At 37.4% G+C, this 17,766-nt stretch overlaps 1 protein-coding gene across 2 annotated transcripts; it reads right to left on the minus strand.

Moving 5' to 3' along the window:
- Nucleotides 1-9,934: 9,934 nt before the first annotated feature.
- Nucleotides 9,935-15,125, minus strand: LOC104421992 (aquaporin NIP2-1). 2 transcript variants are annotated; one of them, XM_010034191.3, is made up of 5 exons: nucleotides 14,860-15,125; nucleotides 14,468-14,692; nucleotides 11,077-11,271; nucleotides 10,935-10,996; nucleotides 9,935-10,402 (listed from the first exon to the last, which is right to left on the minus strand). In XM_010034191.3, the coding sequence occupies exons 1-5, from the start codon at nucleotides 15,001-15,003 to the stop codon at nucleotides 10,261-10,263; spliced, it is 768 nt and encodes a 255-aa protein (XP_010032493.2). In that variant the 5' UTR covers nucleotides 15,004-15,125; the 3' UTR covers nucleotides 9,935-10,260. The 2 variants fall into 2 exon arrangements, with proteins under 2 accessions (XP_010032493.2, XP_010032492.1); XM_010034190.3 differs by having other exon boundaries at nucleotides 9,935-10,413.
- Between the last annotated feature and the right edge of the window lie 2,641 nt (nucleotides 15,126-17,766).

Here is a 17,766-nt window from a genome sequence, read left to right on the forward strand (position 1 = left end):
CTACAAGTGAAAATATCTCGGAGTAGTCGATCCATTCTTTTTTAGAAAAGCCCTTGACTACAAGCCTCGCCTTGTATCTAGTATTACCATCTGTTTTATTTTTAATCATGTACACCCATTTATTTGATAAAGCTTTTTTACCTGTGGGCAACTTGGTCAACTCCCAAGTTTTATTCTGAAGTAACGATCTCATCTCGTCTTTCATAGCACACTCCCACTGCAAGTGAGACATGTCTACCTTTGCCTCATTGTAAGTCTCCGACTCCCCTGAATCTATATATAAGACATGGGTAAGAATAATATTAGCTGACGGGTCAAAAATTACCTTTGACTTTCTCACACGTGTAGACCTTCTCAAGACAGGTACTTCAGGGTTGTTAGTTTGCTTTGAATCATTGCGTTCCTCTTGAACTACCTTTTCACTAATAAAAGGCTCATCTTGAACCTTTCTTTCAAGTGCACTTTGATCTACTAGAAACATCTTCACGGGCATTGTGTCTAATTCAACATATTTTGGTTGTACTACCTTATCATGCTCTGTTTGACGATCATTGTACATCTTTTCTTCATGGGATATCACATTCCGAATGCGGATGACTTTGTTATTTTCATAATCCCAAAGCTTATAGCCATACTCGTCGCTACCATATTTGATATTGATGCACTTCTGGGACTTAGCATCAAGCTTTTTCCTACCCTCCCTGTCAATCAAAGTATATGCAATGCAACCAAACACTTTTAGATGTGAATAATTAATCTTTTACCTAACCACCGCTCTTGTGGTATTTCTCCATCCAACGCACTAGATGGACTTCTGTTAATAAGATAAACAACTGCATCAATTATGGCAGCCCATAAGTGTAGCAGAAGACCCACGTGTAGCCTCATGCATCTTGCACATTCTAGAATAGTCCTATTCATCCTTTCAGCTACATCGTTCTCTTGAGGAGTTCTAGGAACATTCTTTAACCCGTGTATGCCTTCTCAACTCAAATATTCTGCAAATTCCTTACTCGTGTATTCACCACCATTATCAGATTTCAGAGCTTTAATCTGATAACCTGTCTCTTTTTCTACCATGGTCTACCACATTCTAAACATCCCAAATACTTCTTATTTTTCTCTAAGAGCATAGACCCAAGTCTTCCTTGTTGCATTACCAATGAATGTGACAAAATATCTCTTACCACCATAAGAGAGTTTTTAAGCAGGTCCCCATATATTAGTATGAACCAACTCTAGCTTCTGGCCTTTATTTTGTCGCCCATTCAATTGAAAACTAACAACTTTATATTTTCTATAAATGCAACTCTCACAAAAATCTAACTCAACTTTTTGCAAACCTGGAAGTAATTTCCTTGAGTGTAACTACTCTACACCTTTTTCACCAAGATGTCCCAAACGATAATGTCAAAGAGTAGACAAATTACATGTAGCCATTATAGTTGCAACCATATCACTGATATTGTCTCCTTTTGCTACTACTCTTGCCCCTGTGGTTATCTTCCACTCTCAGCAACAAAAGGTTATTACCAAATCTTCTTGGTCAAGTTTACTGGTTGAAATCGGATTTTTCTTTAATTTTGGAATATGCCTAGTTTCACGCAAAACTAGACGTCCTCCACCTGAGATGTTTACAGTCACAGTTCATTTCCCAACAATGAGACACATGTGGTCATTTCCCATAACCACTTGTCCGAAATCTCCACTAGCATAATCATCAAATATGTCTCTTTGCAAGGTGCAATGAAAAGAAGCACCGGAATCAATAAACCATTTATCTGTCATCAAGTCAAACCCTGCAGACAAACACAAGCTATCTAGCAAACATTCATCGCTAACCACATTAGCTCATTAATTCTCATCTTGCTACTCTTTTTGTAAGCTTCACATTGAAACCTCCGGTGTTCGGTTTTGTGATAAAACCAACACTCATCTTTTGCAACCTATCTCTTACCCCTTGATTATGATCTGTCATGCCCGCTGAATTTTTCTCTACTTTTACTTCTTTCACGGTTCTCCACTACGAGTGTCGTTGAAGATGTAAATGCAGAAAAAGTATCTCCACCTAAGACTTTCCTTTGCATCCCTTCATCCATGATACTACTCAAAGCATCATCAAGAGTTAAATCATCTTTCATAGTGCTCGAAATTCCCTACACTACGGTATTGTAGCTTTCTGGAAGAAAACATAAAAATAATAAAGCTTGAAGCTTCATATCTAAATTTATGCCTGCGGATTCCAATTGACTTGTGACCTACATGAAACTATTAATATACTTTGCCACAGAACCTCTATCAAATAACTTCATATTAACCAGTTTCTTCAACAAAAATACTTGATTTGATGTGGACGGTTTCTCATAAATATTTGTTAGAATATCCATGGCTTCTTTTGCAAATTTTGCTTTCGTGATGTGATACCCTGTTTTTTTTGTCGACCCTAGACGAATCGCACCTAATGCCTTTCAATCAAGAATTTTCCATCCAGCTTCTGCTATCGAATCCACTTCCGCCATCTCGGGTTTCCAACCCTTAAGTGGTGCATAGAGATCTTTTGATAAAGTTAATCCTCGATTTGTAATTTCCACCATCCGAAATCCTGCCCATCGAACTTTTCGATTCTGATTTTATCTTCTACCATATTGTTTGCTTTCAATCGAACGTCGTCGAAAAACCCTCGATGTTATCAATTAGCCAACACATGCTTTGATACTAATTGTTACGAAATCGTACGTCGATTCTAGAAAAATAACACTCGCAAAAAATTCACCGAGCAAAATATAATAATAAAAGAACGGAATCAAAAGAACACGCTAGAAAATTTGTTATTGAAGTTCACCCAAACCTGGGCTACGTCTCCACGTAGAGGCACTCTGCGAATCCACTAGACTTTAAAAAAAGTTGGAATACAACAATGATCTTCTCTCAAGATTAGGACACAAAGAGATTGAGAATCCTCGTAAAGAAAAAACTCACTTTTTCTTCTTCTCTTTTTCTTGCCTCTCTATTTTCTTTTTCAGCATCTTGACGGCTAGTGTCTTGCCATCGCTAATATAAAAAGTATCACTTTTAACCTAAAAGCAAATCTGATGGAAAAGACAAAAAAACCCCTAAAAAATATTTGGCTTCATCTATAACAATGACGTTCCCGCTGATTCCCTCCAATTGATTTTCCAATTTTAACAATTTTTCTACCTTCTTGTTGGTAATTAATTCTTGTGAGAAAAGAAGCTAGAAACTTTGCTGATTGTGTGATTCTTGGTTTGGACCGGTTAAGTCCCTTCCACTTTGGTGGATTTTTGGAACGAGATTGTGCTTGCCATTTGGTTTAGGAGGTGTTGATTTTGGCTAATAATTGTGCCTTTTGACAAGTTAACGGAGGATTTCGAAGAGAAGCTCATTATCAATGTCTCTAGAGCCGGCTCAAATTTCTAGATAAAAATAGCCTGATTTCCATAATTTTCATACGACTCTCATTTGAATACTATCACTTTTTTATTCTCTCACTAAAGTGCCACAAATTTAAAAAAATGATAACTTAAGTGCTATCAGGCATTTTTGCCTTGCCACAAAATCCAACGTGGACACTGTTCATCCTATATGGCATCACTAACGCTGACATGGACAATTTTTAACTTTTTTTTTTTTTATTTTGTTTTCCTGTTTTTCTTTGCTCTTTTTTTTTTTTTTTTTTTAAATGTCGGTGACCTGGCCTCATCCCAACTAGGTGAGGGTTGCCTCACACGTAGCCAACAAAACTGCCAAGACCCTGGGCAAGGACATCATGGTCTTGTTAGCCATGAACAATTATGTGAAGGCCCTCGCTAGATCTAGGCTAGGTACTTTGCAACCCTGCCAACCATGGGTGAGGCCTTCACGCTTGCTGGCAAGAACCTTCCTAGTCAACAAGGGTCGTCGGTACAAAGGAAACAAAAAAGCAAATGAAAGGAAAAGAAAATTCAAAAATAAATAATTTAAAATTTAAAATTTTTTAAAAAGTCCATTCATAATGGAAAATTAAGTAAAAAATGTACCAAGGATAATTTGTCGGAAATGGCACTCAGATAATTGATTTTACTCCAATATGATATTTAAGTGAGCGAAAAAAAGAAGTCATAACCCTTGAGTTAGGGGTTATATGAAAGTTTTGGCACTCCTTATGTTTTTATTTTGTCAAATATCAAAATCAAATATGCATAGCAAAAGCCATAGCTCAAGGAAGAAGACGAAGAAGATGAAGATTTTGACTTCGAATTCAAATTCGCTTGCCTCGACTTGGGTGGTATGCCTGTCTAGGCCAACAACGTCTTGATAATGGTTAGATTCGCCCGATTTTTCCTCTCTTCAACCGCAACCTCGTCTTCATCAACTCTGAGTTCAACCCTTTGCTACCACCGTCGATTCTCCGACCACCCATGAAGAAGCAGTTTGCAGAAGCAAGCATTGGTAGCCGACGCAACAAACCACGAGGGACGTATTGTCGACTAAGATGGTCCAGATCGCGGAGAGGAGGTCAGCCTCACCAGGGAGCTGCCGCAAGAGCAACTGAACTAGCCCTTGGGTTAGACAGTCCGGATCCGTTTTTCTTTTTCGTTTTAAATTCTTAAGTTTTTCTTTTTCTTTTTGATGTGGCATTTCGGCACCACATTGACCCTAAGTGTCTTAAGAAAGTAATAAAGAAAAAAATCACATCACCACTTTTCAATAGTCAAATTAGATAGAATTAATTGAATTACTTGATTACACCAGTTTAATAAGGACTTGATTGCATCTTTCAAAAATTTTAAGAGTCAATTGTACTTTTGCAATAAGTTTTATGATTTGTGATGCATCTATTCCTATAATCACATGAGTAACTCATATCGAAATGGACCGACTAAAAATCAAGTTACAGAATAGGTTTTGATGGCTTTAAGCAACACAAGAACGAATCTCTAAATTTCTATATCCAAGCTTCTCTGACCCCAATCTTCTTTATCCATTGTTGATGCCTAAATTATTCAACACATGTGAATGGAATCGTTTGCAAAACATTCACTTAGTTTTGTTGTCAATGAAGATAAGAATAATGTGGAAAAAGAGAATTGTGTAATTTTTATATATTGAAATATTTATTTTATGGAGAGTACATGAGCAATTAGGCATATACACAATCAAAGAGAGAAATGGAGAATCTTCTAGACATATGCAACATATGAGGGATATGGGAAATCATGGAATATAATAATGTCTCTAACATCTCCCTCTTAGTAGAAGTCAGCTTGATTTTGGATAGAAAGATTTGAAAAATGCCTGGGTGGATCGCCAAAAGCAGTTCAGTGTGCTGCAGAGAAAACTGGCCGATACTGACCTGTCTACTTACTTGACTATTGTGTGTTGTTGTGGTTACTATGCAGGCTACACCGCAAAAGGCTATCGTGGTTGTTTGCAAATTACACGACAACTATATAGGCTGACGTGGCTATTGGATGAAACGGGCATGTTGAGGATCGATGCTGAAAGAGTGATGTTATTAGTTATTAACGAAGAAAATGAAATGAAATGAAATAAGAGGTTTGTCCAGGTGCGCATGCAAGTGCGCACCGAGTGTGGTGTGTGCGTAGTGCACCTTAGGCTTGTCTAATTCTAACACCGAGGTGAGAATTATGATGAAAGAAATAAATATATAATATTATGAACATTTCAAAATAAAGAGTGTAAGTTCTATATCTATAGGGCGAGAACATTATTAAACTAAAATACAATTAATTTAAATCATGATTAACTTAAATCCTTACTAGTAATCCCAATGTAATCTAACAAACGAATTCAAAACCTCTTGGCATAAGTACCAGCTGACATGAATTGATGCCAGGGTCCGAACATCGATGGTTAGCTAACTTTTTTTTTTAATTTTTGACAAGAAAAGTTATTATGCGTAAACGTTTAATTGAGCAATTTGACCAAATGAATTTAACCCACTAAACTAAATTTCTCTATTTGAGCGTAATGTTTGCATGCTAATGAAAAGAAAAGCCCATGTCACTTTAATGAAGGGGCCCAAAATGAAAGATCCATCAACCATTTTAGATTTAAAATAGAGTACGTAAAATTAATAAATAAATAGAAAAAGGAAACAGGCACATAATTTTGTTAATTTTTTAATCAATAGCTCTGAATATGTTATTGAGTTTTTTTTTTCTTTTACTCTTACTCTTGAAACTACTTCTAACTCTCACCCTTAGACTTTTTGCTCTACTTCCTTGTAGTGGGAGTCGAAACCCACGACTGAAACTGATTCGTCCTCACCCCAACCTCTGAGAAGATGGGGATTCGAACCCCCACCTCCCCCTTTCAACATGGAAGGGTGGCCGCTGGGGTAAACCCAATGGTTTATGTTATCGAGTTTAAATAATTTATTTTGAGTCTCTCGTAGATGTGCCAATAATTTTAGATTAAAATACTTTTTTATAATATTTATAGCCATTTCCATAATAAAACTCACGTGCTTAAGAAGAAATTAAGATTTTGGGGGAAAAAAAGAACACCGACAAAAAGGATTTGAGGGCAATTAAGACAGATTGCAAATGGTCGAGGGTGTGCACCGCCACCGTTCCGACTTTGCAATCTCTCTCTTCTCCAGTCTAAATTTTTTTAATTGACTTATTTAGTTTTTCCGTTTTCTTTGTTTTGGACAAAAATGTATTGTCAAATTCTTATTTGAAACAAAGTCTAATTTGAATATTTTTTGAGAAAATGATCTTGATGCAAACTTTTATTTGGAATTATTCCAAATATTGAGTGCCAAGAAAATAAGCATTGAAGAGCAAATTGATGCATAAACAAACATCAGGAGGAAAAATTTAATCCTTCATTAAAAAATTTTATTCACCGAAGCCATATTTGGTTGAAAGAAATAGGACAGATGTTCAACCACAATTCTGACTCCGTTGCTTTATCAAAATCAAACACGCTTTATATTACTATTTCTACACTATTTATCATGAAAATCAAATGCAAGTTAAACCATTAATTCTATTTTATCGATTGTCTCATTGCATCCTTTCCCCGTTCTGTTCTTACCTCATTCTGTTCATTTATACCCATTTCATCAGTGAATTCTTACGAACAATGTGCCACTTAGAACAATGAATTTCACATGATTTTCATTATAAACAGTCCTAAATTTGTGATTTTCAGACAAGTCTTTGCAAGTTTAATTTGTACAATCAAGTCATTCATGTTGCATAACTTCTCCAATCAAATCCCTCAAACACTAGTTCTATGAATTGGAGCTAACTTGTTTGTTGCACCCAAAAAGAGCCCACCGTGGGCCAACGTTAATAACTCAATTTGTACTATTCGTTTTGAGAAACCTCATTTCTCAAGGTCAGGTTGTAGTCTTCATCTTCCAGATTTTCATTCGTATGTGTTAGCTGATATTCCATGATCAGAAAGTGTTTTTCAATGTGAGCATCTTATCGGCTCTAACGGACATGCAACTCCAATTATTTGAATTTGGAGTTGGAGAGACTCTTAGTTATATGCCCTAAAACAACCATGTAATAGTTATATGTTAGCGATTATTTAATGAAAAATAAGTTTTCATTCATCATCCTATTTATATATGAATGAGTCCATAAGATTAGCTATGATTGAACCTATTCTTAAGGTGTTAAAAATATGTGTGACAAGTTTATAGTTATACCGAATCTTTAAACAGTTCCCGATCGATGGATCATTGAAAGAATATTGATGATCCTATTGAGACTAGTGTGTTCTGAAGTTTCACCATTCAATATTGGAAACTTGAGGGGATAATGAGTCACAAGTCATTGGATATTATGATATCCGAACTAAAACATAAGTGCTTGTCTAGGACAAGTCCACTGAACGTTACATGCATAGAATGATTGGCAACATGGAAACTTTTAGCGAGGTCAATGTGTGGTCGTTCACGCTTTGGTCAGGTGTAAGATCCTTAGACCTGAGGCTCAATACTGACTTGTATGTTACATAGCTATGGTTCATAAGTGCGCATATTGATGCTTTATCGAACCATCCCTGTACTTGATGGTCATACTTTGTTCACACACGAAAGCATATGCATGCGCAATATGGAATCTGTCTTCTTGTTATATATATATATACAAGATTTGTGTCCTATGTGGTCTAATCGTGACATAATATTGAAATCCTCAGCCGGGGTTATAATAAAAAATGAATGGTTCATGTCTCATAGAATACATGTCAATTATATTTTGGCATATGATCAAATTGGTGGATTGATTTATAATTCCATAGCCTTTGTTCGATTGGGACATGATGAGACAGAAGGATCGAATTACATGGTCGTTAAAAGCTGGCAGGTTTATTATGTTCTTGAAACATTTTACACTGTTTGGATAGCTATAATATATTGCTAGATGTCATTCATGGTTTGCAGGAACATGAGATTGATATGGATAATCAGTTCTCTTGGTTGTGCTAATGTGTTAATATAAGTTATGCTATCATCTCAGTGATGAACCTAGGGGTGTCACACATCATATAACCAATTAGAATGACATTTGAACAAGAGAGAGAATATTGCAAGTATGTTTGTAAGTTGAGCCAATCTGATTGAGTCAGGCTAGAAGATAAAAAATCTGACAACGAGACTTCATAATTTACAAAGCTTGAAGTGGGCTTTAGACTTTATGGCCGAATAAAAAATCTGAAGCATATTTAGATTCAATGACCGAATTAATAATCTGAAGTGAGTTTAGAATTAATAGATACATTATTGATCTGAAGTGAGTCTAAAATCAATGGCATCATTAATGAACAAGAGTGAGTTCATAATCAATAGCTAAATTAATAATCTGAAACGGTTTCAAACTTAATGGCTAAATTAAAGATCTGAAACGTTTTTAGATAGTCACATTAATGATCTGAATGTTTTCAAAATCAATGTGCAGTTTAATGATATGAAACATTTTCAAATTTAAATGACCAATTAATGCTCTAAAACAATTTCAAATGTAACGGTTAAATTAAATATTTGTAATAGTTACAAATTTAATACTCAGAATAAAGACTTGTAACGATTACAAATAAATATCTACAAAGTTAATGTCTGAAATAGTGTTTGAAATGACATCAGAATTTACGTTTGTTAGTTTTTACGGCAGAATTAATTCTAAAACAATTTTAAAGTTAATAAGCCGATTTAAATGTGATCTACACCGACTATAAAAGATAATACATAAAGCAAATCGCGGGATGATCAATAATCAACAATTGACAATTAAGAGTGTTGATAGTGATTAACCAAATCATTCGCACATAAGAGCAATTGCTTGCACAATTGTAGTTGTGAGATTTCTCAATTTCTCTATTCTGTTCAACATAAAAATTGGTGGTGTGTCTGAACTATAGGTTTGACACTTGTGGAGCTAGATCTGAAGAACGTCAAAACCTACAGTACGAAGACATTAGACATTCCGCATTTGAAGAACGTTAGAACCAGTATTACTAGAAGACATTAGATGTCCGTGTGGTCAAAATTTCAAGAACGTCATAACCGGTGTTAAGGTGTCAAACGTTCATGGTAAGAGTTTGAAGAACGTCATAACCATTACTATGAGGACATCGGACATTCGTGTTCAGAATCCGAAGAACATCGTAACCAAATTTGGAGCACCGTACAAGGTTAATATGATTAGCCCATTTATCTCTTCTACGTGTTTTTTATTTTTTTTAAATGCACGAGAATACTTTGGAAACACGTGTATAAGCGTTTTTACTTCAATTACGATCAAACTTTAATCTTAATTTACTTATACACATTTGCTTGTTTAGCGAAACAAACACGAAAAGGGGCTTGATTAGAAAAGTTATGCACGCTAAAGAACTTGAAAAGACACATAGTTTAACGACTTTATAGGAAAGAAATGCAGAAGTTAAGGGATAAAAAATGGACTTTCGCCTAACTAAGCAGACTTGAACATTGCATCCCATATTTTTAACATAAAGAAAGAAAAATACAGATGTGCCAGAACTTTAGATGTCAGAACACTAGAGCATCCATTGGCATTGCTATGTATATATGTCATGACGAGAAATACAGCCATATAAAGGACACAAGCAGAAATATGACATTGGCTTTCCTAGAAACCGATGCAACCTCTCCCTTTTCTAACAGAGCATCAAGAGGGTTCATTGTTCTCCTGGCCATCGCAGCTCCTCGTTCGTCGAAGTTTGAACGAAAACGAAGGTGCGATGGCATGGACCGGCTTATTTGAGACCCGGATAAGATTGTAAGACCAAGCCCCGACAAGCGTCCCTGTCACCGGCCCGACCACATATACCCATAGTCCCTTGAAGTATGAACTGGCAAGTGCTGGTCCTATTGTCCTTGCTGGGTTCATAGATCCACCTGATATTGGTCTGCATATCACATCTTAGCGACACTTTCTTTTTTTTCGAATTTTTTGGAGCATGTTCTCCCAGTGAAGTTGGATCATTTTACTTAATTTCCGTGTTAGAGAGAAAGCATAACACGGGCAGAATTCTATAAGTATTACAGGCAAGTAGAGGTGGATTACAATGTGAGCTAAACTTCAGCTATCGTCATGGCTAATTTATGTACTATGGTCAGCCAATTACAGTGCAAAATTTCATTTTTTGCGGTCAAAATTGCTGTTATCGTGTCCCTTCAATTTTTGGTATGGGTTTTTAGCACCTATAACAATGGTCAAGTAGCTAGGTTCCACAATCTTCCAGTGTTCAATTCAGTCTCTTAGTTATGGGATTGCATGTCCTATTATGCTGTAGAGATTGCCTATCTAAGACTAATTATTCTTTGTTCTGGTTTTAGCTAGCAATGCCTGTCTAGTATCTGTTGGTTGCTGCGAAAATGCGATTGATAGACTTGACTTTGCAGTATTGTTAGTGATATTGTTTCTTACCCTGCCAGTATCGATGTTATGCATACTGCAGAGCCAACTGCTATACCTGCGAGCTCTCCAATCTGCAAAGGAAATGGATTAATAAGAAAAGCTCTATAGTTATTAATTTTTGCTCCAAATAAAGCAGTGTTGTGATACTTACAGCTTTGGTGTCAGTGGCTACCGCTGAAGTTACGAACATCATGGAAAACGTGACCACAATCTCCATGATCAAGGCTTGGGCGGCTGATCCCGAAGGTGAAGTGGTACCAACAAGTTTGATAGGATCCAGGAGTACGCGCAGCGAGAATGCAGCGGAGACTGCTCCTGTTAGTTGAGCAGCAGCATAAAGTGGGACCTGCAACACACATGAAAGTTCCAAACCGGTTGTGTGAGAAACCAGCTCCTTTCTATTACTCGAAATTAAAATTGGATTTGTATTCGCTTTAAACTACAATTGGGCCAGCTTGTCTTCACGGCTTGTGGCATTCCACATGGGGATTCATCACTGATCATTTTCCTAATTCTCAAACAAAGAGAGCAACGTTCTGAATGATTTTTCTAGGGTGGATAGGTTCCCTGCCAAGAACATACCCAGTTAGAATTGGTTCATAGTTTGTGAAAACAGGAATAGATCCTATTATCCCTAGAATTGGATCGGATCAGACTGGCCGGTTATAGAGTCAACCCGAGAACAAGCCAATGTTTTTTCTTTTTTGACATCACTTCGATTAAGAATCAACAAGAAGTAAATTTCCTCGCTCAAAGACAACCTGTTAAGGGGACAATCACTGAATGCTATTCAAAAAAACAATGGGCATTCAGCGCAGCTAAAATGAATTAAATCGGGTGCAGCATGTTGGAAAGATGGTGCTGACGCAGAGTACTAAGTTAGAGCCTAGATAACGAAGCTAAGTCAAAACAGTATTCAAGAACACAGTCCTAAAGACAGCCATGGTCTTGGACTAATTCATATTTTGCCCATGTTCTTAGAACCAACATTAAGAAAGGCCAAGTGAAGCTTCATCTTATAACTCCATTGACGAAAGAAATTATCTCTCCGGACAGTTGTCAGGCCACCTTCTTCCCAAGGGAAAAACAAACCGAATTCAAACTACTAATGAATCACACTGTGTTTTCCAGTTTAAACGAGATAAGACAGAGAAAGCATGAGAACAGGAAAGAGAATCCGCCAGTCCAGTTTGTATGTCCGGTTCTGTACAAGGAACTAGGAACCGAATCGGTTATTGCCGATTCCAAATTTTGAAACCAAGCACCGGCCAGAATCGGATTCGATCTGGTTCCAAGCTGAACTGGGAGAGACCAATGCTCATCCCTACTGTTATACGAAGTCCATCATGCCCTGAAATTTACCTAATGTTCTTCCCTGTACAAATCAAATTCTTCCCATGTTAGTCTGTTTGTTGACTTTTTCACTCTTGACGTTTTACCTTTTGAATGTCTTGCGGTATTCGCAATTTGAAATTTTATCAAATGGGAAACATCAGAAGGCTTTTAGAATATATTATTTTGCAATAAATAATTATCAAACCGTAATTTTTTTTTTTAATAATATTCTGGAACTTACATAACTTTCTGACTTCTTCAACTCGTGTGAGAAAAATTGCCTCAGACAATAAAAGAGAAGGCACAATCTTACCTTTCCAATTTTTTATTTGAGAAGAATTTTCATCCATAAAGGAAAGCAATGCCTTTTACGCACCGAATAAACTGGGATGGAGGATCCCACGTTTTGTTTACTAAACTGGGATTTTCTCGAGAATCTTAGACCACTCGACCTATCCCTCTGGTGTATTCAGATAGAGTAATTGCAAAGAAGAAAACAGATTTTGGTATTTACCAGGAAAGAGGAAAGGATAGACATCATCAAGTGGGAGGGCTGATTAACATAGAAGAGAAATGGAAGATAATCAATCACCTCTTCAACTTATCTCACTCCTGAGAGGGTTTTTAAATCTCATTGAAAATCGACTAGGATAAGCCGGAAAAGCTGAGAAATGTGTGTGGTGCCCCTTCGCTTCTCTTTCGCCCTAATCGATTCCCTTCAGCCATGTACAACCAACCCCAAAAGGAGACTCGACGTCGTCAGATTGATTGACATTGCCAATTCCTCTCTCAATTAAAGAGGAAGGGGCCCAACCCATGAGGCCTCGTAGCTTTTTGGTCAGGAGAGTCGGGCCATGTGACAGTACTTCGTGTCCTCTCCTACAATAATTTGTGTCGCACAGTGCAACATGTTCTCTGCCACATAATATTAATTTCTTTTTCACCAATTATCTCAGTTTTGTTCCACAGTGACAGGAAAAAAACACCTTCATTCAATGCATAGATCAGCATCGGGCAAAACCCGACAGATGGGCGTCATCGTCCTTACCTTTCCCACATTTTCTATATGTTCAGAATACTTTTCTAACTTCAATTCCGGCTATTTTGAGCGGGAGACTAAGTGATGACGGGGATCTAAATCTAACATTAGAATTGGCAGGACCCGTACTTGCTATTTTAAGTGATGACCCGTGTCCGTGGCACCCGAACTTGGATTTCAACGGGCTGGAGTGTCGATCCCAAGACATGAGCTCGGTCCCATGGCCTTGATTTGGGTTCCAAAGACCCCAGTGCTAGATCTAATTCTCTAGTGGCTCAGACACGAGTCATGTGTCCGTGACACCCAAACTTAGATTTCAACAGCCTAGAGCGTCGATCCCAAGACATAAGCTTGGGTCCCCATGGCCTTGATTTGGGTCCCAAAGACCCCGGTGCTAGACCTAGTACTCTAATGACTCATACGTGAGTCCTAACGTCCGAACCTAGTCCCGGATGCTATACTTGGTGTTTTTCCTTAATATTATGTAACATTTCATATTCTTCCAATAACATATATAAAAAATTTACATCTCTCTATTTGCAAAGATAACTTGACACATAAAAAAAATCATATCCCTTGAAATAGAATTTCAACAAAGTTCATTTTCCATTGAACAAATGGAATCTTAATTTAAAAAAAAATAGCAAATTTATAAACGTAATTTTTTTTTTCAATTTCAGACGTGGCTAATTCTGCTGTACTTAATTCCTATTTCATGGCCACTTCAATCGGAGCATAGTAGTTTTAACATCCTAGGTCCCAAAGATAACGGTGAAGCCAATTCTCTAAATAGGGAGATTTGTAAAACTCAGTCCCAAGTAAGAGAGAAAACTTGTGATGCAAATTTATATTTTGGCAACGTGCTTACGCAAACGGTCACTGCTTAATTGAATATTCCTTTTAAACATTTAATGCAAATATTATGAGTTTTCACACCCTTTCTGAGCAGGGAAAGAAAAAGACCCTACGGACCGAAAAGCACGAAAAAGCCGCACGGCATGAATCCACGAGTTTGAAATGCGTCCAAACTCAAGGAAAAGCAGAAGTAATTGTTTTCTTTGAATTAGGCAAAGGCCAAAGACTGTGACGATGAGAAAAATGCATCGCATGGGGATTACAGGAGAATGGACTTTGTCAAAAGCGTCCCCTTTTAAATAGTTTCCTTTACCTGGTTCCATGGGAAGTGTCGGACGGCGGCGAAAGCGAAGGTGACCGCGGGGTTCATGTGGGCCCCAGAGATGTGGCCCACCGCGTAGATCATGACGGTCACCACCAGCCCTCCCGCCACCGAGGCCCCCAGCCTCGACACTCTGTTCTCGTCGCTCGCGCTCAGCGCTGCCGACCCGCACGTCACGAACACCAGCAGATACGTCGCTATTATCTCGGCCACCACCTGCGGTACATACGTGTCCTTTGCAAGTTTCGTCAAGCGGGAAGTGTTATCTCTAACTTCACAAGCAAACGGATATAGATTTTTGGGCAACGAATCCAGACGGCATGGGAAAATCACAGAAAAGAAGCGGAGGAGGAGGAGGAGGAGGAGGAAGATGGAGAATTTACCTTTCTGTGGAAACCAGGAGGGTAATGCTTCCCATACAATCTCTTCAAGGAAAGAACGCTTCGTTCAAGCGCCGACCTCGGGTTTTGAAAGGGGGGCAGCTCGTTACTCGGGATGTTGAGCTCAGGGTCTTTTGTTGTCGCCATTCTTGTGTCCGAGGAATGGCCAGACGAATTTAAGACAAGGGTCTTGTCGAGAAGAAGGAGAGTTGTCGGACGGAACTAAGTGACGCAGGCGCTGTAGCAGCGATGGCGCGATTATTGCAGGGTGCTTGTGAGTAATAAAATGTGACCATTTAGCTAGATATCTAGGCTATTTATAATGACCGTCGAGCCCGTCCTTCCTTGGAGCAGCCTCCTCTTTTTTTCTCCGAATCTTTTGAGACGCTTCTTGGTAGAGTTGAGTGGACGTACCACTACTCTTTTAATTTATTTTTATTTTTTTTTAAAAAAGCATCTTTTACTTGTGTAAAAGCGACCAATATTGCTAAACGCATCAAAGACAGGTACTCCATCATTGGTGATTTCCAGGGGAAGATGATAAGCTAACGGTACCATTAGTCTTCAATAACAAATGGTGGATTTTGCACCACAAATTTACCTGTTTAACGTTTACTTTTATTTCTTTTTTTTTTTTTTTTGGGGGGGGTCTCATTGTGAGGAAGACTTTCCACTAAGTGAGATTTCTTTAATATGAAAAGAGAAAAAGCGGTATAAGGAAACAGATGATTCTAGAGCTAATTAAATATCTAAACATAGATAATTACAAGCTCAATATTATCACTAAAAAAAATGTTAATGTCATTAGAAAGGTCAATTAAAGTTCAAAGATAAAAAAAAAAAAAAAAAATTTGAAATATTGGCTTTGAGACTGATAACGAATCATTATACATTCATATGGCAAATCATTCTTTTCGATCAAATCAAGTTGCTCTAGAAAGACTCTCTAGTGAACTAAAATCAAGACAAGTGATATTGGCTATATATAATAACAGATGAAATAAAGATAAAATCAAATCAATATATGAATAATGGTTTAGTAGATGAAAAAATCTATATTGTTTTGTCGAATCTCATAAATGAAGATGTGTAAGGACCTAAGAGATTACAATCTTAGATTGGATGAGTCAAAGCTAAATTTAAAATTTATACTAATTTAATATAATCCTATTCAAATTTTACTTGACATAGCTCCAATCTTGGTTCTTGAGAAAACTCACATGACCATGTGAGACCTTACCTCAGTTCGTTTCTTATGGATTAGAGTTCAATTTATTTCTTCAAATAATAATAAGTACTAATGACAATTGAAAACCCCCCATTCTTCCTTGATTGCAAATTAGATTTTGAGAATAGCTGTGATGACCAATCTAATGCAAATTCTTAAATAAGTGAAATTCATTGAAGTTCTCTTGAGCGTCAACACCGATCAAGTGATTAAGGGTTGTTTTCTTCTACATTATTTATGTTTTATAATTTGTAATTAATTATTTTGAAAGCAACATAAGATGCCAAGTTGGCTAGCTAACAGATTAGTCAATCTCATTAGTATTTTCAGTTTTACTTTTTTAACATAATGATCAATCTGGGAAAAAAAACATATTGTTTAGCGTGCCGTTATCCTTTTCTTTTTAGCTTCCTTTGTAGAAGTAATAAGGTATGTTTTACTTATAAAATTTATATTTAAACTCATCTACGAGTCCCCCCAGTTGCCATGAACTTGTAAAACAAATTTGTAGCGAGAAATGCACCGTTATTAATTGTAAATAACGTTACTGTTGTCTTAGCAAAATTTTTGGTGAGAGTAATGTAAATTTCATTAAATCACTTAAAGCAATTCTGTCTCTGGTATAGTAGTTAGTATACTCGACCCGGCCGAGTGACTATCTCTTTAACAGGCGAAACAAAGACTTTATCGAGTCCTTCGCATATACGATGGAGTTTTTAAATACTGGAGTTAGGCAGATGTTGTTACGGTCCAAGTGCGTGTTAGGAGAAAAGTTTCTAAGTTCTGGAAAGTCAACATGTAGGCGTATTAATCATTTTTCAGGTTTGGCAGGTACATCTTCACCTTTTGCAATTTCGAAGATCGTACCAACCTCTGATATTTTAAGACAGTGGAAGGCTTGTTCAGGCTTAACAGTTATACAGACATTTCGAAGACCATGCCAACCTCTGATATCCTTGGACATATAGAACAGAACCCCCAACTCTTCCAAGCTTTCGCTATATGGCCCCCTCATTATAGGCACATGTTGTGCAGGTTGGAGTGAAATATGGTCATGAAAGATGGAACTTTTATCAAAAAATTGGGAGGACCTGATCGCGGTGAGGGGAGGAGAAGGTCCCCCATCCACGATGGCTACAGAGGGCACAAAAGTTTTGCTATGGACCATGGGGATAGGGCATATTAGAATAGCCATCAGTTATTAACAATATGTTGGTCGGTCCAGGGACTGTGGGGTTGAGGGACGAGAGAATAAAAAGGTTGGGGCTTAGAGAGACCGTTTTGGAGGGTTGCGGGTCACGAACTTGCGATGGGGAATATGGTCATTGGGCTACTAGGATTTTCTTCTCTCTTTTTTTCTCCTTTTTCTCCATTCAGGCTTTAAGAATTACTTAGTAGAGGGTTGCGGGTCACAAACTTGCGATGGGGAATATGGTCATTGGGCTATTAGAATTTTCTTCTTTTTTTATCCTTTTTCTCCATTCAGGCTTTAAGAATTACTTAGTGGAGGGTTGCGGGTCACGAACTTGCGATGAGGAATATGGTCATTGGGCTATTAGAATTTTCTTCTTTTTTTCTCCTTTTTCTCCATTCAGGCTTTAAGAATCACTTAGTGGAGGGTTGCGAGTCACGAACTTGAGATGGGGAATACAGTCATTGGGCTATTAGGATTTTCTTCTTTT

Source organism: Eucalyptus grandis, chromosome 10 (assembly GCF_016545825.1).
Source record: "Eucalyptus grandis isolate ANBG69807.140 chromosome 10, ASM1654582v1, whole genome shotgun sequence".
Lineage (NCBI taxonomy): Eukaryota > Viridiplantae > Streptophyta > Magnoliopsida > Myrtales > Myrtaceae > Eucalyptus > Eucalyptus grandis.